A 24,412-nucleotide genomic window follows, 5' to 3' on the forward strand; every position below is an offset into this window, starting at 1 on the left:
CTCTAGTGATTCCCTCTTCCACAATCACTTCAGCCCCTGCTCACACTGGCCATTTCCCTTCAGCACTGAGGTACTGAGACAGGCTTCCATCTCTCTTCTGTGGTGGCCACTCATAGTGCCGTCATTTTGGCTCTTCTGTTTGTGTTTCAGCGGCGGACTCCTCCCTCCCCTCTGTCTTCTACCCCGGGCCTCCATTGTGAAAAGTAAAAAGTAGTAAAGAAAAAGCAGAAGAGGGAAATAAAAGATTAACACACACCAGAAAAGCTTAGAGCAATTTAGAAACATAATAAGATTGTATCACATATAATAAGAGTAATATAGTCAGAGAATTTAAAAACAGTGGAACAGGTACCATATTGAGTGGCATTGCATATAACTGATTCATCTATATTGCTGTCAGAGTGAAACAGGTGAAACAATTACTTTATCGAGTGATCTAACAATTATTCCATACATAAACTTAAAGCAGTAGCAAATAAATGTAATTTTAGAAGACAAACTCCAAACAAATGCAAATCAAACAACCAAAAAACCATCATGCTGCTGGTGTCTTCAAAAACCAAATAACTATAACTAAAAAGCTTCATCTTTAACAACTTCTAGTGTATTCCATGTGTCAAAAACCAAATCACTGCTTCTCCAAAGCACCATCTTTAACAATTTCTGCTCAACAGAAAATAGACAATGGCCAGCAGGTGTCTCCCGTAATGACAAAAAAAGTACAAATACCTAACACACCTACAGATAGAAAATAAAAAAGTGATTTCACCCTTGGACAAGGTGACTTGCAAATTCTAAAACCTGTTCTAGAAGAGAATAATTCTGGATCCTGTGTTTAAATGCAGCACACCCTAATAATCACATTATGTCTTCCTGTTCTTATACATTTATCTAGTGTATATGTTGACATGTTTTGCATTACTTGTATATTTCACATTACTTGCCACACATGACTTTTTAAAATATTTTAGTCTGTCACAAAAACTGTCTGTTACAAAACTTGTTCATGTAATTTTTAGGATATGTTGGTAAACATTTAGTAACACTTAGTTAACAGTTGGTAAAATTGTTATTTCAAAACTCAGTGTCTAACTGAAACATCATTCCTTCCATCTGTTTATGACTTAGATCAGCTTATTTGTTTCCCTGTGTGCCAGTTCATTTTGTACTCATCCTAATAAAGGCATCTTAGCAGAAACGTTACTGAAAATAAATAAATAAACCTACTGCACTGAGTAATGTATGTGGCTCCTTTGATTTAATTTTGTGTACAATTCCAGAAGCCGGTAATTTATCGGGGCATTTCATGACATCCCTACACTCTGGACTCTGAGGAGGCAGCAGAGTTCAACCAGTGATTTCCCTCTCAAGGAAGATAGATGGATAAATACTGTTTCCTTTTATCTTTTCTTTCCTGCATTTGTACAAATTCTAATATTGTTTTCACAGTTCAAATATGGTGCAAGTCATTCTTTGATGAGTTAAAATAGTCCAGATTGGGTTTTATATGACATTTTAATTACCTTTCAGTTCTGTTATTATGATTGACTTTCAATGATATCAGAGGTTTGACAACATACTATTATCATAAAGGATTCATTCATCAGGGTATTAGCAGATATCACTTGATCACTTGATGTTCACTTCCCTGGAATTCATTTCACTGTTAGCTGGGTAAGACATACAGAAACCTTGTCTCCTGCAGCATGATCATAAATCATTTTATGTTAGTCCAAATTAAGTCTCCTGTCTGCTGTGTGTCACTGTACTTCAGTAGTTTGCGTTTCAAGGAAGTACACTACATGTTGATTGACTACACTGTTGTCTGTCTACATAGATACACAATGATATCACTCTGCAATGTACTTTACACACACTTTGCAGTGCATTACAAGGTTCTGACATGACAAAGTTCTTCCATTTCTCAGTGCCCTGTGTTCCACAAATGAGGCAGAACCAACTACTATATCTGAGCCCTGTGCTCTGTTATATTAACCAGAATGCAACACAACTTTCTCAGGCACAACAGTAACCAGGTAGAAGTCATCCTCATTGAATCCAAAGCCATCCTCAGCCAAGATGGACCAGTACTGACACTGGTTTCCCCTCCACCATTGTTGGCAGTCATTCTTGAACCTAAAACAAAGGTCCTGAGATAACTGACTAGGCTGGTACAAATGAGAAAAAAAGACCACGTTTTGCTGTCTGTATATGTTTGTGAGTTTGGAGGTAATGTTTAAGTGTGTATCTCTGTGTATTGTCTTATGAGTCTCCCTTAAATCAGTGCAAAATATTGTACATATGATGTTGGCTGCTTTTTGTACCCTACTATCAAGGATAGGTTATAAACAGAGAGTCCCATCTTGGATATTACAGTGTAATTCAATCTGAACGGTTGTCCTATTGATGTAGCCTCCAGTGGTCATGGTCATGTATTTGTAACATCCATCATGACTGAACCAAAGAAATAAAGGTGAGAGAGGGTGGTAATCTTTTGTTCAACAATTGACTGGATATTGTTAGCATGGTGTTTTTCCTCTATATTATATAATATTTTGCTGTCTGGTTTGCATGTCTACTAACCATCTTAACTGATTTCTCACACATCAGAAGAGGACAAATAACATGCTTGGTCAATGGTTACTAGCCCTGATTGTTTGTATGTAAGTCAATGAAAGCAATGTAAACTGGATGTTATAAAGTATAATAACTGTATAGTTATTATGTTTATACTATGGGATCACCTGCTCCTTCCATGAAATACAAAAGGACCTTTATGAATTCCTGAATTAAACAAACATTTTTAAGTTCTCCCTTATTTCTCCCAGTTTGGAACACTGAATCACCCATAATCTTGTAGGTGTCCACCTCACACTACTGTCATCTCACTTTACTGGCCATATTGAAAGTCACACATGTTTTTTTTTATATTATGAGTTGTGTGTCATCATCAAACAACATATCCAGTAAGTATATGGTCTACAAGGGAGATAGCTTACTGATGCACATTTTGTCCTTAAGCATATTTTCACATGTAATTTGCATTGACACTGTGTATGTGGGGAGAGGGGAGGTCTGAGAAGCAGTGGAAAAGACTTATAACAATGTAATGAGCACTGTTTGATCTGTTATTCTGCTGATTTTTCAAAGTTTGAGAATTTGGAAAATGTTTATTTCCTGTAGCTACGCTCTGGATGTTAATTCTGAGTAATCAGCGTCTGGAAATCAAGAGCGGGAAAAACATAACTAAAAACAATTAACTTGCTCCCCTTACTGTTTGGCTTCTTTGTACCTTCATTAGACTACATGCTGTTAAAAAACAACATGATATGTGACTGTTGCCCAAGAACACGTCGTTGTAGTAGAAGCCACAGTTACTTGAATATTAAGGTTATGTTTTCATCTTTCATCTCTTTTATTTCAAAACAGAGACTGGTTCCTCTTGACTGTATCATATCTCTTTGATACCAGAGCTAACTGAGGTCACTCAAAAGGTCAGTAGGCCACATTCATTTACTTAGTGGACAGAGGTTGATTATCCTGAGGTCAGGACACGTTGGGGGCTGAATCTCACAGAAATGGGGAGAGACAAAGGCAGTTGATTCAGAGACAAGAGACAACAAAGGGCACCACACCTTGAGTCCTTTTTCGGCTCCTCCATGTCAGAAAGGTGGCAGATGCGTCACCTTCATGTAATAAATTACACTTTGTTACAGAGACTGTCAGAAGTGTACCACTGAACGGTTGCATCAGTTGTTTACCACCAAAATTTCCGTAAGACACAAATGGTGAGTTGCATCATTGTCAATCGGTGTGAATGATTAGGACTTGCCAGCACATGCTCTTCAAATGAACCTATGCAAACTATGATCTAACCCCCACCTCTCCCCCCAAACATTTTGGTTCCAGGGATTTGTTGAAGATAATAATGCAATGGGCCAAATCTTTGCAAGCTGTCCTGTAGACTGTGATTGTCTAACATCAGAATCCCATTGGTGTTGGGTTATCTGTGTGGGTTTGGTCTCTACACCTTAGTTTCACGGAGAGTCATCTAAGATAGCGTTTGGGAGAGTTCAGACAAAAAGACTTTAACACAGCTGAAGAAGTTTGAGGAGAGAAAACGGCACTTTCTACGACATAATATCCAGGCAGTGAAGGACACTTCCTTTTCCTCCGGTAAGAGCATATTTTGTTTTTTCCGAACATGGAGGGGATTCCATTTATTTATTTAATTGTTAAGTGAGAAGCATACGCATCATACAAATCTGCTAGAGGATAGCTGTTTATGATGATGTACATTTTTATGCGATGTGAGGATAAGGGAATATATATATACATATACATATAAACACATACACACACACACACATATATATATATATATATGCTGATTTCATGAGAAATTCATTTTTAGATACATGGGTGACTGTGTGTCTCGTTCTTGCTGGTGATGACAGTGGTGAATGCTTCCACAGAGGTGTATTTAAAAGTACACCCCATTAAAAATAAGAGACAAGAAGAAAACACTCTCCTCTTGGTAAATTTCGTAAAAAGTACAGAGAAATCTTAAACTGAGAGAAATATCAGGTTTAGCCTGTCCTTTGGTTAGATTTTACTGAAAGGATGAAAACATAGATATAAGGGACACAGTGTTGAAAATGTGAAACACACACTTTTTCCACATCATTTTTCTCTGAGTTTTCTTTTCATTTCCAGTGTTGAGATAAGATTTATTTTTCCATTTACATAAGAATGAAATTTTTTAAATTAATCTAGGTGAATTAGATCACTCTAAAATGAATTTACTTCATTCTCAAAACATCAATTACCAAGTGACCGTCAAGCGCTGGACAGTATGTAAAGCTACTTATTTTTTCTGTCTTTTTTTCTTTTCTTTATTTTGCTCAGTTTTAGGTTACTGAACTGGAGCCTATGTTAAATCTCCAACTGACTGAAGGACAATACAAGTGCTCTACATCAACTCTACCATGCTCCTGATCAACCGTACATTAGACAACACCAGTGCAGAGGAGCAAATCGTCTACAGAGCCTGCGGGGAAAAAACAGCTGTTCTCTTGTTTTACCTTATTCTGCAGTCCATCAATTTTGTCCTGGGAATCCCAGCCAATGTCATGGTCTTGTGGCTCATTCACAAGAACAAAAGGGACTCCACTACTTCAGACATCTTCATTTTGCACTTGGCTGCCCTAGACACCTTCTTTTGCCTCATTCCTCCACTAGAATATGCTAACCTCTTGTACTTTACAACCACAAACCACGCTTGGTATGTTCTGGGCTTTTTCTATGGCGTTAAAGACTCATCACCACTTTTCTTGTCGTGCATTTGTCTCGACCGGTACGTGGCTGTCCTGCATCCTGTCACCTTCACTGAACTGAAAGACAAGCGCCATCGCGCTGTATGCGCTGGGGTGGTGTGGATTTTCACTCTATGCTATGCAGCATTGAAGAGCACGAGCAAAATCCCCAACTTCGACAAGGCTTTCACAGTCATGATCCTGGCTGCCTTTACCTTTATGGTGTTTTGTAATATCTCTATACTTTGGGCATTGAGGAAGTCAGGGCCAGGGCAAGACAAAATGCATCCAGTTAAGAAGAAGGCTTTCAGGATGGTGCTCATTATCTTAGCTATCATCATCTTCAACTACTTTCCGCCCGTGGCCCTCTTCCCATTCAGGGAATATTACGATCCAGATGTGTTCAGATGCTACATCCACTACTTGGCTTTTGGACTCATGGACATCAGCAGCAGCATTCAGCCGATACTTTACCTATCCAGAGAGATAACACCTGAGGTGTCAGACTGCTGCTGCTGTGGTAGAGAACAGACAGTAGATAGGAGTGAGCCATCCATCACTGTCTCCACTGTCAGCGCTTCAGATAGGCCTTTTGTGGTTTAAATGAGTTATGATATTGTTCAAAAGTAGGCTTAGGTGGCACTTGTCATTTCTGACTTTTTAAAAATTAAAACTGATTATAAACAAGGCATTAACTCCAATGCTTCTCTGGTTTAACAATTGCAGTACATTCTCCGGTTGTTGAAAATCGTTAAGTTTAATTAAGTTGTATGTGGATGATTGGATTTTAAGGAAGTTAAAAGCTCTCTACATGGAACCAAAAATGAGAGGTGTGTGGCAGGATCCATACAATACATAAATACATATGACAAGAGTGGTGGAGCAACACTCCACAAGGGCCTTAGGTTTTGCTAAAGGTAACTTTATCATGGCACTTGACACCACTTTTGTGAAGTTTGGGAAACCTCATTGTCTTCTCTGTGAGATGTTCAAGCCGAAAAAATGGAAGAGCTGCGATCCATTGCACTTTCATAGGGTGTATTTACACTGCAGACTTTACCGCTTAATTCCAAATTACTGCTCAGGTTACACATTTTTTCTTGAATTGTTCATAATCACTTTTGATGGGGAAGAACATCTGATGAATATAATCTGATCTCTGTCCTAAAAAGGCTGCTAATATGCATCAAGTCCACCCACCGTTGGCATGGCAGTTATTAGACTTAATTTTAACATTATTTCAAGGAAGCTCTTGAAGGACAAGGGCAACAAAACAGGAAATAGATTCATAGAATGTGGGTATACTATGCTTTCTATTGTTAACAGAATTAAGACACGAGCGACCTGTCATGGGCGGCATGGTGGGTAGCACTGTCGCCTCACAGCAAGAAGGTCTCTGCTTCGATTCTGTGTGGAGTTAGCATGTTCTCCCTGTGTCTGTGTGGGTTTCCTCCGGGAGGTCCGGTTTCCTCCCACAGTCCAAAGACATGCAGGTTAGGTGAATTGGAAACGCTAAATTGCCCCCGGGTATGAATGTGTGTGTGAGTGTGTTTGTCTCCAGCACTATATCCCCGATTGGAAAAGTGGCTTAGATAGTGAGAGAGTTAGAGTAACCTGTCATACAGAGAGTGAAGTAAAAGTCACTTGGGCTACATTAACTTCTGAAAATCTGTTTCCGATTCCAACTACCGATTCACAATCAGGTCTGAAAAAATGTGACAACCTGCAATTTTCATTATTCTAATTATATCACATCTGTGGCAAAAATCTGAACATGGGTTAATTTCAGTTGCAGAAGAACCACATTTTACCTGACCAACATCAAGTTTTGGAAGGGTAAAAGGTACTGTTTAAAGGGATTGCAAAAATAACCTAAACCCACTCAATCTGCACATTTGGTAAAAAATACACAAGCATCCTCCGGATTAACGGTAAGGTTGAATTTTCCCACAGTACACTTGTGTTTTTCACCCACAAGGTCAACAGTACCAACATAACTCATACCAAAGTTTCATGAAAATATAATGAGAAAAATTAATACCAAATAGATTAAGCTAGCAGCTCTTTGTGCAGTCAAATATAACTATTTCAAATGTTTAAGGGGGTTGGGCAGCATAGTGGAAAAAGACGCCAGCATGACCACTGCAGAGACCTGAGTATGTGTGGACATCTATATAAGAACAACTGGCGGTGTTCATGGGTGGGAATCTGGCCGAGTCTCACTGGTTGGTTGGGGCGCTGCATGTGGTGGGTGGACCTGGGGAGACATGAACCTCTGCATTCAGTGCTACGGCTTTCTGGAAAATTCCTCCATGCCGTGGTGAAAAGAAGCATTCTGTAATCACATGTGTATCAGAGGAGGCATAAGATTGTCTATGGTCCTCCGCAGCCTGTGTGGGAGCTGTGCAAACGCAGGGACACCAGAAAAACAAAAGATTAGGCCTTTAAAAGGTGGGTGAAAAGGGGACAAAATGGCAAAAAAAAATATAACTGGCTACATCTCCAACAAATTTTTACAGCAAATGTATACAGCAAAGAAAAAGGAGAGGAAAAAAAAATAAATAAAAGGCAAAACAGACATAAGCGTCATGCAGAGGCCCTGAGGTCAGAAATTGTTGTGTTAAAGGCACAGTCATGACAATCTGCTGCTTTTATTGGTGCTGTTGTTTTCTGACTGAAGTAAATTACACGTGGTAATTTACTATTAAATTCAGTTACCAATTCTATGATTCAGTTTTTCGTAGTTTTACACACTGACCTGTCTTCAGAGCACTGATGCTGAATATGGATTAAAATGCAATGCTAATTTCAGTGATTCTTCTATGTCATGCAGCTACTTACATTATTTTTTTAAATGAAATGTGTTCTCTCTCATTAGCCATCTATTACCAATATATATGTTGCTGCTCGTTAGAAGGAAAAAAAATACTTCATAAAATTTTGTACATACATTTTTTTTAAGATTGTTCTTTGGGAATCCACTTATTTTGGGTGGAGAAGCAAGGGCAAAATTTTGGTAAAACACACTAAGGAAGAGAGGCAATACGGTGTACAAATTCCTTTGTATTACCTTTAAGCAGAAAGCTGTGACCAAAAACTAATTTCAACTCACAAGAACAAGTAGATCATATAAGTATTTTGCACAAGTATTGAACTGTAGGCCAGATAAAAAGGAATCAGTTTCCTTGATAAATACATATAAAGTATATCTTCAGAGTTTCTTTAGACTCATAAACCACCTTAATTCAACACACCTACATTACAATAATGTAATACCAAATATTCTGAGAAGACAGTGATTTCTTGTAGCAAAATGTCTGAGACAAATTAGACAGTGTATAGTGTTGCCTAACTGTTCCTAGTAAACACTGATTTTTAATGGCATTGCAATCATAGCGTCACACCTAAGAGATGAATCCACACAGTTTAAGTCTTAGACATTCCTTTACGTCACCATACTGCCATTTTCAGTAACAGAATATTATGTCAGACACACAGTAACGGCAATCTACAGTAAATATGCAGATCAATTACTAGCTGATGCAGAACACGTCATCTCCTACAAAGATCGTGGCTTAAGCAGCTTTCAGGCCACAGGCTGGAAAAGTATCCTCTTCTTATTTTACAAACTTATTTTGAAATGCATATCTGACAGTGGTCATTGAGATCTGAACTACTCCCCACAGGTTGAGACTCACTACCTGTCCCAAACTCACTAAACGTACCATATAAACATGTATGGTGCAAATGAACCAGACTAATCTGCTCCTCAACAGTATCATAAAACAGATTGTTTTACTCAGTTTTAACCTGTATCAAACTGACACCGTCGGGCCCATTGACACTGCCTTGGGGTTGAATCAGCACTGTGTCAACTGTGTGAGTTTTCTGGTGTTTCTTTAAAGTGGACTGGTCACTGTAATTCTTCCCACACTGGGCACAAGAGTAGAGTTTTGCTTTGGTGTGAACCTGCTCATGTCTTTTTAGGTGACCAGACCTGCTGAAGCTCTTGCCACAGTAGGAACAGCTATAGAGTTTTTCCCCTGTGTGAGTCCGAACGTGCAGCTTAAGACTGCTGGCCACGCTGAACTTCTTCCCGCACTCCGAGCAGGTGTATGGCTTCTCACCTGTGTGCATTCGTTTGTGAATGGTCAGGTGGCCGGCCTGACTGAAAGTCTTCTCGCAAAGATCACAATGGTACGGCCTCTCTCCTGTATGAACCCTGTAATGCGTTTTGAGGTCTCCCATGCCGTTGAACCTCTTCCCACACTGGCCACAGCAGTATGGCTTTTCTCCGGTGTGGATTCTCTGGTGGATTCTCAGATTTCCAGCATTGCTAAAGGTCTTAGCGCAGACACTACAACTGTATGGCCTTTCGCCTGTGTGAGTGCGCAAGTGCACTTTGAGCTGGTTGTGTTCACTAAATCGTTTCCCGCAGTGAGGGCAGCAATAGGGCCGTTCACCAGTATGTACTCGCTTATGTATTCTCAGCTGACCAGGATGGCTATAGCTCTTCACACACAGATTGCAGCTATAAGGTCTCTCTCCAGTGTGAGTGCGTTTGTGGGACTTCAGAAGGTCAGCTCGTCCAAAACACTTGCCACAGAAGTTGCAACAGTGTGCTTTCTCGCCGCTGTGGGTTCTCAGGTGGATTTTGAGGGATGACACGCGACTGAAGCTTTTCTCACACAATGTGCAGTGGAAGAAGCCCTGGTGGTCTGCCTCCTGTGCATTAGGAGGGGAACCTCCTGACTGAAACATTACAGAGAGTCCCTCCTCCGCTTGCCCGCCCTCTGAAAAACTCTCAGTGCTGGACTCCACGGGGGCCAGCATGCTGCAGTAGTCTTGCAAAATATCATCATTTACAGGATATTCCAGATCTGCCTCAGAGACCTGCCCTTCTGCTGTATCCTCTGGCTCCGAGCCTTCAAAGTGACTTCCCTCATCTTCATCTACACCAAGGCCCACGTGTTTATCCGACACTATTGTCACCCTAACCTCACTGTCACTGTCCTTGGACTCAAGCTCAGTATCTTGGGGTGACCTGACCTCTGTGTAACTTTCAGGGTTAATAACGTCCACCCCGGGGCCTTCAGACTTAATTGGTTTAGCTGCTAGGTTAAGAGGAGACTGTGGTTTTGAAAGGTCAATAGCACAGGTATTGTCCATGTCTGGATCAGTCTTGATATTTGCAAAAGCAAGTGTAGTCACTACTTTGTCTGATGCATGTATACTACTTTCCGATGATCCAGTGTATGTTGGTATTGGCCTCGGCTTTGTGTTCTGAGGTTCTGTCTTGTGGTCCGTGTGTTGCCCTGTGGAATCTGTCTTTCCACTGCTGCTAGCAGGTTTGTGCATCCTGAGAGAGGCCCTTCTCGGTGTGTCTGGGTGAGTAACACCAGGACTCCTGTAATTTTCTGCAGTACAGAAGAAAGAATGTTATCTCTGATAATTCAGTGTATCATTATAAGTGTATAAAACCATCATGCACTAATGACTGTTGGGCTCCTGACAATATTAAATATAAACCAATGCTACTGGCAAGTTACAGGCTTTTTTGAGAGATGACTTCTGGAATTTTCTGGGGCACAGAAGACTGTTTGCGCTTCTGACAACATTAAATGTAAACTGTTCTCATGACTGCAGTCTTACTGTGAGCTAACTGTATTTGAATAATGCCAAAAGCATGTCGCAATAAGCCAGTCTACATGATAGAAGAGCAAAAGTTCTGTCTGCCTCCACATGTCAGACCGCAACCTTATTTGCAAATCGATCTGTTCAGCATCGCAGCAGCCTCAGTGCTGCAGGGTACCTTACTAACTAACCGCGAAACGCCAGTGGCGTTCACCCTTACATGCAAACCAGAGCCATTAGAGGTGATGCTGTCAACTTTCCGTCTAGGTTTGATGTATTGTGATTAATTTAGACAGTGTTTGCCCATACCTCGTTCATGCAATCTTCGACGAAGATCCTCGTTCTCTGATTCAATCATTTGAATCTTACCCTGGTATTCTGACAAGGTCTGGTCAACAGACTCCAGAATGTCATTCACAGTCGCTTTGAATATTTCATTCAAAGATGACTCCAAAAAGGATTTTAAATTTTTAGCTTTAGCCATTGTTTAAACTTAAGCGATATAAACGAAGCCTTCAATCTTGTGTGTTTATAGTCACAAAAAGGCGTGACCACAAGCGATAAGTTGCCCTTTCCGGAACAAAGCAGGAACCCACTAAAAGGAGCCCGCAATGGAGACGTGACCCCTTAACTCTGATCTGATATCTGCTTTGTCATTTTTCCTGTAACGTCTAACGCTAGGAATTAGGCAGGAGATGCTGCTCCTAGATCAGCAAGAAAGGGCAACTTGCACCAAGAGCGTGACGCACACTCAGCTATCTCTGGCGCGAGGGTGGTCTCAACATTAGCCCCTTATCTCACATGCTGCCCCTTCAGGTTTGGAGTACACATGGCACTTTATTGATAAATCTCCAAGGGACAACACTAGTAAACCCATACTAAGACACTAAGTTTTTTTTTTTAATTCCAGAAGAACGGTTAGCAATTTCCTTAAAAATACGTGACTGACAGACTTCATCCATAACTGAACACACACAAAAGAGGAAGTAATTCAAAATGTCAAACCGTCATGTAAAAACTTCGTAGGCGGCACTGCCAAGCAATGTGCAGTTTCACAGGAATACAGTGACGTTCATTTTATTATGCAAAGTTTGTTATGTTGCCAATAAGTCTACCGTGAAAATAGCTTTGGACAGTTCATTTTCTCAAATGACACGGATTGCTATATCTTAACGCTCAATCATCATCTCATATGTTAAGGACGGTAGATTTACCAGTTCGCATTTCGCAGGTAAACATCAATCCTGAGATTGTCATCTAAGATAGACCCTCTCTCTCTCTCTCTCTCTCTCTCTCTCGTACTGTATACTATCTAACACTCTAGCACAGTGGATACCCCTGTGGTCATTCAAATGCCTTCAGGACTGTGGGCGGCGGCCCTATTATCTCAGGTATCCTTTTACGTGTGTATGCTATCCACCAATCACAGGGCGACGAGCTCTGTCGTTTTGTATAGTTTCGAGTGCCGTTCTCAATTTCCTTTTGCCCTTCTGTATCTCCCTTATCCCTCACAGTGACATCCAGGTCGCATAGAAAAGCTGGCAAAAGTCTTAGGATGAGGAGCGGACGCCCCCCTCGTGTCGTCTCGGAAGCTTGTGACTTGCATGCGTTCCAGGTTAAAGCACCTCCAGCTACGACTGCCTGAGTGGAAATATTTGGTGCGATGTTTCTGCGGCAATAAACACTCCAAGCCTCTCCATGACTGGGAGTCTTCCAGAACTTAAATACATACCAGCAACGTGAATGAGGTATATCTACAACTACTCCTTATTCCATGTCTCTTGATATCAGTGTCTGGTTTTATTAATACGGTCAGGGTAAGTACAAGTACATGTGTTAGATAATTGCCTAAAATAACGAGTCTCCTTATGGATGTTAGAATGCAAGTGTAGTAAAATCAGGGCTGTTATATCAGCGTTGTTTGCTGTGGAACCAAAGGTTATGTATTTACTATGGGGTAAGTTTTGAATGGCACTGTACCTCTCTTACATTGTCTTTCAGGCTTTTGTGTCATATGTCTTATGTGTCTTGAGATATGTAATCTGACAGAATTCAGCATTCAGAAATAGCCGCACATCATACTTCTGCATCTTGAAAATGAATATTGTTGTTGCAAATTTAAATGTGACCCTTGCATATGTGTAACACATTGGAGAATTTTTTCCTGTCAGCAGTTGTATAAAGATATGCCCTCACTTCTGTTCCTTGTGATCCATCCTGTTTGTTTGTTAACATTTTACTTTCCTCTTTGCCTTTTTGTTTTCTGTTTCTTCTCAATCTTTATGTGTTTCAACAGTTTGATCATTTGTAATACTACTGTTTGGTAAAACTGAGCTTTTTTTCAAATGCATATTTGTCTTCACTTTAAACGGCACAAGGCTACCGCACAGAACATTTTAGCAATCTAAAATTAGTCCCTAAGCTGTATTGTCACACCAAACATGTCTCAACAAACATAGTCATGGCTTAGCTCAAATTCTTTTGACGAGGGCTCCCTCACTAATCCTCGTCGTTTATGCTGTGGTTATATCAAACAAACCTTTATTCTCTTCTTTCCCTGCAGAGATGTCATTGTCCTAGAGATTGCTTCTCAAGCAGCCAAAACATTTGCATGTCATTCTGACCCCTGTAGGAAGTAAGAGGTGAGCAGTAGGAGGAAGTGAAGAGGATGGACCCGGATGTTGGTTAAATGGTGTGTGGGTAAGTATGATAAAGTGAATGAAGTACGAGCGGAAGGGTGGTGGCTAGCGCTCAAACTGACTTAGATGGAACTCACTTGATTTTTAAAGTTGTCTCTTTCACATCTTTACATTCTAGAGTGAAGGAGTGGCTTTTTTTAGCTTTAACAGTAAAGAGTAAACTATGATTGACCATAACTTAATAGTGAGTAGGACCACTCTGATACACAGGAATATGATATTGTCATGTTTTTAACTGCTGTGGTCCGCACCCTCAGTTAACGTACTGCCCAGGTCCACACCTTTAGCGGACACCATATTGTCATTTTCTTTTTTTTCTTCCTTAATGTCCTCCCACCATCTCGCTCTTTTTTTTCTCTCTCTCTCTCTCTCTCTCTCTCTCTCTCTCTCTCTCTCTCATTCTCTCTGACTTACTTGGCTTTTTCTGTTCAGGAAGTGCAAGTGGCGTGTCTCAGAAGCATTTGAGCAAAAAAAAAAAAAGAAAAGTTATTGCAAAGCACATCCGCTGTGTCTCAAAGAGAGAGTTTGGAAGAAGCTAGAAGAACACGATATTCGATGATGACCTTTAAATTTGAGATACAGTTACCAGAAGGTGAGCTGACAGTGTTTTAGCTGAGTACACGTTATATTTTTAGAAGGTTTTATGTGAAGAAAGATCTGGGAGTTATATGTAGAGTTTTGAAAAACTGAATGTGTGACATAGAAATGGCTCCTTTCATCTATCTTCAGTTTAGATCTTGGTGTCACTGGTGATGTTGGTCCAGTTGTTTTATACACAGCCTTAAACAAGACTTAGTTGTTTTATACACAGACTTAAACAATCACTAATTTCCCTAATATTTTATAATCTTAATAAATCTATCTTAATAAATCCATTACACCTGTAATTTAGATCTCACTAGGAATAATGTGGACGGTGTTTTGTTGCTATCCTCTGTTTATGCCAAACCAGTTGTACAACTTCTAGGGTTCAAAAACCGTAAACTATTTGTCATGGCATCATACAGTTGGTGTGACAGGGCTCACTGACAGTATGATCAATTCTGTGCTGTCAGTGTGGCATGTCTTTATGACCTACTTTTTTTGATCAAGTGGAATGTGGTCTAACTGTGTCCTCTACATGCTGCTTTGAATGTCTGCATGTAGTAATTGAACAAACGCAAGCTTAGAGTGTTCTGATAATTGTGGGTCGCTGATGATTCCTGTTGGTTTTTATAAGATTTTCTCATAGAGCTTGTAATGTCTGAGAGTAATTAATAATTAGTTCTCATTTTGTCTAGGCTCACAGCATCTCACACGTTGCAGGTGTTCGTTCTAAAACTTCTTGTTGAGGAAGCTAACAAAATGCTATTTACATCGCTGTGGTTAATAGCCTGAACATCAAAAGAAGCTGATTTGAAAGCGATGGAGAAGAATTTAGTAATTCCTACTCATCTGGACCCTCAGGAAACTTCTGTTTGTCAGGGTGAGGAACTGGAGCCCTACATAGAGGCCCAACTATACATCAGACGGATGGAACAAGAGGAGGAGACAGGCCCAGAGGAAAAGACAGATGAATCACTGCTTAATGATGATGAACCATCAGATCAGAGTGCCCCTTTGACTACATACCCTCTTACTTTGCCTGTTGTGCCTTTCTCCTGTGCCACTGTACAGTGGGATATTCAAGCCACTCCCACAGAGCTACCCTCCCCTGAACAGGACACTTATTCCACAGATGAGCTTAATTCCAGTGGTGGAGCTAGCTTGGATTGGACTGATAATCCTCTGTCTACGGACATGCCCCCCTCTTTGAGTGTACTGGAAGACGGACCCATTGATACTCATGCAGAGGAGGACTGTATACAAAGAGACAATACCTTGGAACTTCAGGAAGCAGTCGCATTAGATAAGAGCGACAGTTCCTACCAGGTATGTCGCCTAAACAGGAAGAGCTTTGTGGTTTGGCTGTTAAAGCCTTTCTTTGAGTGTACATGCCTATGAATGAGGGGAGGAGAATAAAGAGAGAGAATATGAACTTACACAAAACTGTTACCTTCAAAATAATGTTTGAATAGATTTTGGTCTTGGCATTCAGGAAAAGCTAAAGAATTTACTTCATAACTCATAAGGCTTGTACTGAGTTTTGTCTGTTTGTATTAGACTGTAAAGATGTAAAAACATTATTGGGCCTACATAACAGACCTTTATAAATCAAAAATCTACATCGTAAAAATTCATATCATTTGGTAAGATAATTCCAAATCAACCTAGGAATGTATTGTAATGAATTTGAATAAACTAGTTAGGATCATTTAGGATCATTGTTTCCTTATGTAGAGAGCAAGATTTCTGTTTTTTACTGGGTTCATGTGTATGGAACATACATGCAGGTGGCTAGAGCCCACATGTTTTGTCTGTTTGCCTGTGTGTCATACACCCTTTGGTTCCCGAGTCTTTGGTAGCGCTAATGTCAGCTTTTCAGTGTGAGCAAGGCTGTTTTTTCCCCTTTCAGGATAGTGCTACACAAGACTCAGATATTAAAACATGTGTGACACCCCCACAGGAAGAAGATCACACTCCATTTAAAGACAATGGAGGTAAGAAATGAACAAGGCATACTCCAAAAAATGTGTGTCAGAATGCACTTCATGAATGTTTATTCCTCATTTCAACATCACTCTTGACATCATTCTATGCTGACAGGGTTGAAATATGGTGCTAACTTGTGTGTTAGTATGTCAGTTGTGAAATGCAGCCATGTGAAAGTCAGCTGCAAGGCTTGGATGGCTGTGCAACAGTTCTGAACTGCCTACGTGGTTTCCTGTTCATGTGTGTGTGGCTGGGGAGACCTTAAGCATTAATTTTATAATGTGGTCATATGCTCTCTTTCCACCCACTTGTTCCATGCAGTCATTCAGCTGCAGTGAGCTTTAATATTCAGTTTATCTGACCCACTCAACACTGTGGGCTTTTATCAGAGTTTTGCTGCTCTTTATAGTCTGTTGGTCTCAACAAACCATCAAATTATATACTGACTCATCAAATTATTTACTGAATCCATCATATTGTATACTGGATCCATCAAATTATGTACTGACTCATATCAGTATGAGTCACCAAGATCAGTGTGAGTCTCCATACCTGTGGTTAAACTGGTCAGTAACGATATGAATGTTTGTGTTTAGAATGTACCTCAGACACCACACAGGTAGAGGAGACTGGTCCATCAGAGTCCCTACAGCCTCATGAGACCAATGACAATTCTCCGAGTCCTTTGAATAAAGAAGAGATCTCAGCAGACCAAAAGAGTCCAGAATGTGTACTGAAGGACACGGAGGACCCAGTAGAGCACACAGAAGCAGACTCAAGGCAGGAAGATGAAGAGGAGGACAAGAGTTCGGATTCAGACAGGGAGCAGAGGACTGAGCAAAGCAACCCTAATTACAATGGAGAATACCCAGAAGCAGATGTTATTTCTCAAGACACTTCTGAAAGGTAAGTGTGCAATCCCCCCCATATATTGGCGTTGAGTCAGTACCGAGCATCTGGAACTTGTTTTGATCCCCATCCACTCTTCAGTAATGATGTCGACATGCTTGATGAAAGATAACAAAGAGAACTGTTTGGGCTTTCTGTACCAGTTCCTATGTGTGTTGATTAATTTTTTTTCTCCACAACTTATAATTATGTTCTGTGTAGGAAGCACTCAGGTGATGTGATGGAGAGCAACACATCAGATATCATAAATCAACAAGTGCAGATCACGTGTGCAGACCAGTTGACAGAGTCAGTGGAAAAAGAGGAGCTAGATCCAGAGGAAGAGTCAAAACCTGTAGAAGAAACTGAACCTGTAGGACAACTTGAAGTGCAAGAGGAGTCTGACCATACAGAGAAATCAGAGAGGGTGTCACATGAAGCACCTCAATCCAACATTACTGAACCAACAGAAGTATCAGAACAGCCCCAAGCGCATACTGAAAAATCAGTGGAGAATGGACAGTCAGAAGACTCTGAGCAGTTAGAGTTGACTGCAAAACCTGACATCCCACAACAAGAATTAATAGAACACGCAGAAACATCAGAGCTTCGCAGTACTGATGAGGTAAATAAAAGTGATCAGTTGCTGACACAGGACCTATTAGGCCATATAGGGAATACTGAGCAGATGGAACATTCAGAGCAGTCAAACGCACAAGAACAGCCAATATGTTCAGTGGGACTGGAATGTTTAAACGAGACGGAGCCGTCACAGCAGAGCAAACAATCAGAATGTTTAGAACAGAGCGAACTCTCAGAGCAGTTAGAACGCCCAGAGCACTCAGAATTCACCGAGAAACTGAAACAGTCGGAAAGCTCTGAGATGACAGAATGTTCGGAAGTGACCGGACAGTCTCAACTGGTGGAAGAGACGGAACCACCAGATAGCACTGAGAAGTCAGAGCCATTACCACAGATGGAGAAGGAACAGCCGGAACAAGTGGCTCAGACATCACTCAGTCAGTCGTTAACACCTAACACAGATGAGAAGGGAGAGCAGCTGGAGGAACCAGTGCTCACCCCCGAATCCAAAGACAAAGCTGTCCCCTATGTAAACGGGAGAGCGGAGAGCGTGGACAGAGAGGAGGCTCGCAGACTGGCAGAGAGACTGTACAGATTGGAGGGTTTTCAACGCAGAGATGTGGTTAGACACCTAGACAAAGAGTAAGAGATCCTACTTTTGCATGGCAACATGCACTTGGTTTCAGTTTTTTTTTTTAACATTTAAATGAGCATTGTTTTTATAGTTTTGAAGGTTATTGTATGCAGTACGAATAAAATATTCAAAAATTTCACAAGGGAAATGGGCAGATTACCAGTTGCCATAATTCTTTTCAGTGTTTCTCTTAGATTGACCTGACTGAACTACAGTTATTTGTTACTGAATTCTTAATGTGACATCATATGTATTATATTCAGCAATGACTTCAGCCGTGCTGTCGGAGAGGAGTACCTGAAATACTTTGACTTCACAGATCAAAGTTTGGACCAAGCTCTCAGGTCAGATTCTGTGTCCAGTGACATACTTTTCCAAGTACAACAGTCCTGTATTGATCCTGCTGTTGAGAATTCTCAAAGTATCTTCATACTAATGTTAATAATGGGAAAATCTAGATTATCTTGATACTAAGACCATAACTTTGTGGTCTGAGTTCAGTTAAACATCTGTGGTTGCATTCTTTTCATGCCTTAAATGACTGTTATGTCATTAAATCATAATGAGTATGTCGTGGTGGGATAGGATAAAGGACATTGTGTAATCCCTGTGGCTTTGAAACTGGAATCTTTCCCTGTATCTTATTCACCCTCTTTCACTGTGTCTTCTAATTCTTCCAGGTCGTTCCTTAAGGTCGTGGTTCTGATTGGTGAGACACAGGAAAGAGAGCGGGTGTTGCAGTTGTTCTCTAACCGTTACCAGCAGTGTAACCCCAAGGTGTTCTCCTCAGAGGTAGCAGTGCTGACTCTCACCTGTGCTGTCATGCTGCTCAACACTGACCTGCATGGACAGGTGAATCTGCTTATAACAAATAGATGGGTTAGAGATTATTCTGTCCAGACTAAGAACTCCTGAAATCAAGCTTGAGAATTTCACTTATTTATCAGCTTATACAACAAACATTTGAACATTTACCCCTGAAATAGCTGTGAAAATGTGAAAAAAACCCACAGGTTGCAGAAAGCCTTCTTGTTTTCTGTCTCCATTTTATTTATTTATTTATTTATTTTTGATGAGCCATATCATGTAAACAAGTGAGATTTCCAAATTTAGGAGTTGATATGGTACATCAAATTCACCAGAGTTAAATGAACTCTTAGAATGTTTATATTGTCCCATGGCGGAACATTACAGAAATGCTTTCATAACACCTCCAGGCAGAGTGATTCATAATAACACAGCAGCGTTTCAGTTACTGCATTGTTTTGTTTATGGCTTACAGCTTTCATAAAAGCTGTCTTGACGCGGCGATACTTCACGTTTTGTACAGCGTTATTTGCAGACCGAACGGGTATCACTACAGCAACAGTATTTTGGTAGCTATGTAACCAGGCCATTAGACATATGTACAGCTGGTTTATTCTCATAATATCTGTTAGGGAGCTGTTGAGCTGACCCACAAGAATACAAACTCGAAACAGACCTGTTACCAGCAGTTCCTGGGGTCCAAGCAAAAACAGCAGAGAGGCTGCTGCAGGGTAATGCAGCACATTGTGCACATGGAAGGTCCAGTCAGAATACCCTTTTCCCACCAGTCATTAGTATAAAAAAGTACCGCGTCACAGAATCGTTTACTTATCACAATAAAATAAAAGTAATAAACAAAATAATAACTATTTGCCATTTGAGCTGTATATCAGAATAGGTCTGAGGACTGTGCAGACCACTCAAGTCCAATCGACCTGCTCTTTCATTCCTGGAACCATTCTGAGACAATATATGCATTGTGACTTGGCACACTATCCTGCTAGAAGTGGCTGTGTTTAAAGGGTAAACTGTAGTAATGGAAGGACCCACCTGGTCGGCAACTGTTCAGATGAGCTCTGGTGTTCAGATGTTATTCGCTCGGTATGAAGGGGTTTAACCTGTGCCAGGAAAACATTGCGTACAAGGTGTGCCAAATTCTGACTCTGTCATCAACCTGATGCGACTGGGTCTGGGACTCGTCGATCCAGGCAATGGTTTTCCACCCCCCGATCGTTCAGTGTTGGTAATCGTGTGCTTGCTGGAAGTGCTTCTTCTTGTTTTTAGCTGTAAGTAGTGGAGCCCAGCATGGTCGTTTGCTGCTGTAATTCATCCGTGAAAAGGACAGTAGAGTTGAGCATTCTGAGATACCAGTCTTTACAGCACTGCTGTACTGTGCCATTATTTGCCCGTTGGTGGCCCATCTGTCAGCTTGCCTGGGTAATTGTGTGTGTGTGTGTGTGTGTGTCTGTTTGTATCAACTAGAAAACACCTAGACACCATAGTGTGTGAAAGACCCATTAGACTGACCATCTGAGACACTAGAATCTCAGGCTATCATGCCACTTTCAAAGTTGCTTGAGTCAGTAATTTTGCCCATTATAATATTCACTCAAATAGTAACTGGAGAGTTTGATGCCAGTCTGCCCGCTTTATAAAGCCAGTCATGGACATAAGACTCACTCTTTATATTAGCAATTCATTTAAGTGGACAGAGTGGTGTACCAAATAAACTGGTTGCCTGATACATTCAATTTACTCTGATATGTTTCCAGAATGTTGGCAAAGCCATGTCCTTGTCTGACTTCACGGCTAACTTAGACGGGATGAATGAAGGGAAGAATTTCCACAAAGATTTGTTGAAGGTAAGACACATTACACAAGGACAATCCTTAAAAAACGACTGTGTGATGTAAACGTCCATTTTCTTCTTTGAATTCCTGTGTGTTTAAGCTGATGAAGATTTTATGTAAAACCACTGACCTTCCATGGACTATTTAAAAAATGTTTGAACTGAATGTGATCTTTTGAAGCATGAATAACATTTTTTTTTATCTTTCCCCAGAATCTGTACACTTCAATCAAGAATGAACCCCTGGAATGGGCAGTGTAAGTAGAGTGACTCAGCCTTGAGTAACTGTTTTGCCCAGGTCATAACTCAGACTCATTGTTCTCTTCTCTTCCATAACTACTTTCCCCCTGATCTGATCTCTCCATTTACACAGAGATGAGAAGGAACTGTTGAGCTCCATGATGCTGGAGGGGGACGCAGATGCTGAGGCAGCACCGCGCTCAAAGAGCAACCCTTTCCAGGATCTGCCTCATGACAAGAAGGCCACAGTGTTCCATAAGGGCTTCCTGAAGCGCAAGGCCCATGCAGACATTGATGGCAAACGCAGTGAGTGCTGGGCTGATTATTTAAGATTTAAGATTATTTAAGTTAAATGACTGAAAGTGAGCCAATGTTGAGTGTGTATACATGATGTGTCAAAACAACAGGACAGGTGCTTTTGTACTTCTCGTATCTCTTGTCTGCATGTAATGTAGAATTAATGTAGGATTTTTGGCAGCGTATGACTCAAAGCTTACCACTACAGTGCTTTATTGCTAGTTGTAGGGATGAATATGTACATGCACTATGGGCTATGTCTGAGATGCTGTAAGAGGACTGTACTAACCCCCCCCCCCCCCCTCCCCCCACCAAGACCTGTAGTTCATCACGACTGACTCATAATGCATTACAGGTGTTGGTTTTAAATGTGGTTTTCTGATGGGTGTGTTAACTCTTTGGCAGCTCCATGGGGAAAGAGGAGTTGGAAGACCTTCTATGCAGTGCTGAAGGGAATGGTCCTCTACCTACAGAAGGTGACGGTTCCCTTAACACACTCTCTGACGTCTGTCTGACCAGATAAGCTGACTCACTGTTAAAACCGTACAATCTGATAAGATGTAGAACCAGAAGAGCAGAGACAAAAGTAGCCATGTCAGGCTTAAATGATAATGATTATTATAGTAATGTTTTTTTCTCTCTGTGTGTCTCATTACTTCTCTCAGGATGAGTACAGGATGGACTGGCAGAGTTCAGAGGAAGTGGTCAGTGTGCATCATGCCCTGGCAGAGAGGGCACTGGACTACACCAAGAGACCTCACGTTTTCCGTCTACAGACTGCTGACTGGAGGGTCTTCCTCTTTGAGGCTGCGTGAGTGTTTGGGGAGGGATTTATGTTTGCATTTATATTGTGTGCGAATGATGTTTGTGTGCATGTATTTGCATCGTTGCCAGGTATGAGTTACACAGATTGTATTGGTACTATGAAAGTGATCATTTTGTCACTGAACTAAGGTAGGCTGATTTAACCCATAGGTAAAACTTGTTTATGTCAAATGTGTGCTGAACTGCATACATGTCTCTGTATTAAAAAAAAACAAGTTAACGCGAGATACCGTGTCACCCGTTCTAGTTCCACGGAGCAGATGAACCTGTGGATTGGGCGTATAAATCTGGTGTCTGCTCTTTACTCCTCACCTCCATTCCCTGCTGCAGTGGGATCGCAGAGGAAGTTCTGTAGACCCATCCTACCTGCTACACAGACCACCCTCGCCCTGGTAAACTTACGTACATAAACATAAACGCAAACACACACAGAAACACACACACTCTCTCTCTCTGTCGCTCTCTCTTTCACACACACACACATACATGCCTAAATATGCACTCAAACATGCACATGCAAACCCACGCCCACACGTACACATACAGGTATATGCCTGTCTCTCATTACTCTGCTTTTTCCGACTCATCCGCCACTTGCAGAGCTGGTCTTTTTCACCCTTTGCACTTTGAAGTTGTTTAACAGGGTTGGCATACCTAAGGTCTGAATTTCTCTACTGGGACTGTACTTTCTCACACACTCATGCTCCTGTACTGTGTGATCTCTACAGGACAAGCAGATGCAGTCCCACGCAGCCATGCTGCAGTCTTTCCAGGAAGACCTGGCCTCCCTACAACAAGGACTCCCTGAGGGCCGCAGGGCCAAGGCCAGGGAGCTGGAGGAGCACAGGCTCAGAGAGGAGTATCTACAACACGAGGTCAGTACACACCCGTGTGTATGTGTGTTTGCAGTTTGAAACCACAATGGACATACAGAACCTTCCTGTTAAAGCGCTGCTAAATGTAAAATGGTACCACATGCCCCCTTGTATGTGTCTGTTTGTTTGTGCGTACTCAGGATCATCATTTTCCCATTTCCCTCTTGGGTTTTTGGGGAGTTTTTTCTTGCCCGCCATGAGGATTAAGTCAGGGGGTGCCGTCATATTTTGATTTGACTGTTGTGGCCTGTAAAGCCCCTTGAGACTGTAAACAGTGATATTGGGCTCTAAATAAACTTGAACTTGAACTTGAACTTAAACTCCATACCATAGCGTAACATTGCTCTGTGCTGTATTAGTTTAGTGTGGACAATGGAACTGATACAGCACAATTTTTGGTACGGTTCCCTCTCAACCTCTTCTCCCTTTCGCTGCAGAAATGTCGCTATGAGATGTACATCGTGATGCTGGAGGCATGGCAGCATGTGGACAAGTCGTTAGAATGTACATTCACGGCAGAGAATCTTAGCCTGTTTGACCAGGAGGTGTGGAAAGGAATGGAGGAGGAAGAGGAGGATGAGTCGGAGGGAGCTTTAAAGAGATCTCACTCCAGCCCGTCCCTCGAGCTTGAGCTCGCTCCTCCCCCTGTGGTCAAAGTGAGACGCAACATCTCCGAGAGACGAACTTATCGAAAGATTGTCGTCCCGCGACGAAACAGAGAGCTCTGAGACGCTTGCCTGTTTTTAGACAAAAACGTTGCTTCTTTTAATACTGTAGTAGCAGATGAAGTCTGTTTGATAGTACAGACAACAGTTTGTAATTAAGACCTAGAGCACAGAAAAGTGCTGGATTTGAAGAACATTGAAAGGAAAATATTTCACATTCTCAAAATGCAAAATTCAAGACCATGATGTAACTGATCTATGACAGAACTGCAAGGCTTATTGCCTTATCGCTAGACACCCGTGATGTTTTTTTTTTGTTTGTTTGTTTGTTTTTATGTAGTGTTTATTTTCAGTGACAGCTTTGAATGTTTCTTATGATTTGACTCAAGGGACTGGATCCCATTGAAAAAACTTTTGCATTTTTACTGTCACACACTATGCTGATTTCTTTGCTAAGTTAAGGTACATGTTTAAAGCCCATTCGAGGTGATGTGGGTGTTCTTAATTAGACAGTAGATATGCATACTTCTA

General features: G+C 41.2%; 3 protein-coding genes across 3 annotated transcripts; 2 read left to right on the forward strand and 1 right to left on the reverse strand.

Moving 5' to 3' along the window:
* The first annotated feature begins 2,000 nt into the window (after positions 1-2,000).
* On the forward strand, positions 2,001-5,918 carry hcar2 (hydroxycarboxylic acid receptor 2-). Its single transcript, XM_030767846.1, has 2 exons — positions 2,001-2,116; positions 4,958-5,918. Exons 1-2 carry the CDS (start codon positions 2,001-2,003, stop codon positions 5,916-5,918), a joined length of 1,077 nt encoding a protein of 358 aa, XP_030623706.1.
* A 3,192-nt stretch (positions 5,919-9,110) lies between these two features.
* Positions 9,111-10,156, reverse strand: LOC115806989 (zinc finger protein 239). Its single transcript, XM_030767847.1, has one exon. The coding sequence runs from the start codon at positions 10,146-10,148 to the stop codon at positions 9,111-9,113; it is 1,038 nt and encodes a 345-aa protein (XP_030623707.1). The 5' UTR covers positions 10,149-10,156.
* A 4,896-nt stretch (positions 10,157-15,052) lies between these two features.
* On the forward strand, positions 15,053-23,944 carry LOC115806990 (PH and SEC7 domain-containing protein 4). The gene is made up of 14 exons (XM_030767848.1): positions 15,053-15,559; positions 16,143-16,227; positions 16,828-17,125; positions 17,330-18,331; positions 18,587-18,667; positions 19,004-19,175; positions 20,903-20,992; positions 21,193-21,236; positions 21,353-21,525; positions 21,922-21,992; positions 22,182-22,327; positions 22,589-22,733; positions 23,070-23,216; positions 23,654-23,944. The coding sequence occupies exons 1-14, from the start codon at positions 15,053-15,055 to the stop codon at positions 23,942-23,944; spliced, it is 3,252 nt and encodes a 1,083-aa protein (XP_030623708.1).
* The last annotated feature ends 468 nt before the right edge of the window (positions 23,945-24,412 follow it).

The sequence above is a fragment of the Chanos chanos genome, chromosome 3 (genome assembly GCF_902362185.1).
Source record: "Chanos chanos chromosome 3, fChaCha1.1, whole genome shotgun sequence".
Lineage (NCBI taxonomy): Eukaryota > Metazoa > Chordata > Actinopteri > Gonorynchiformes > Chanidae > Chanos > Chanos chanos.

Coding starts and splice junctions, on each gene's coding strand:
- hcar2 (XM_030767846.1), top strand. CDS start 2,001: ATGCAACACAACTTTCTCAGGCACAACAGTAACCAGGTAGAAGTCATC. Junction 2,117..4,957: donor CTGGTTTCCCCTCCACCATT/GTTGGCAGTCAT, acceptor AACTGACTGAAG/GACAATACAAGTGCTCTACA.
- LOC115806989 (XM_030767847.1), bottom strand. CDS start 10,148: ATGCTGGCCCCCGTGGAGTCCAGCACTGAGAGTTTTTCAGAGGGCGGG.
- LOC115806990 (XM_030767848.1), top strand. CDS start 15,053: ATGGAGAAGAATTTAGTAATTCCTACTCATCTGGACCCTCAGGAAACT. Junction 18,668..19,003: donor AGTTTGGACCAAGCTCTCAG/GTCAGATTCTGT, acceptor TAATTCTTCCAG/GTCGTTCCTTAAGGTCGTGG. Junction 21,993..22,181: donor TGGTCCTCTACCTACAGAAG/GTGACGGTTCCC, acceptor TACTTCTCTCAG/GATGAGTACAGGATGGACTG.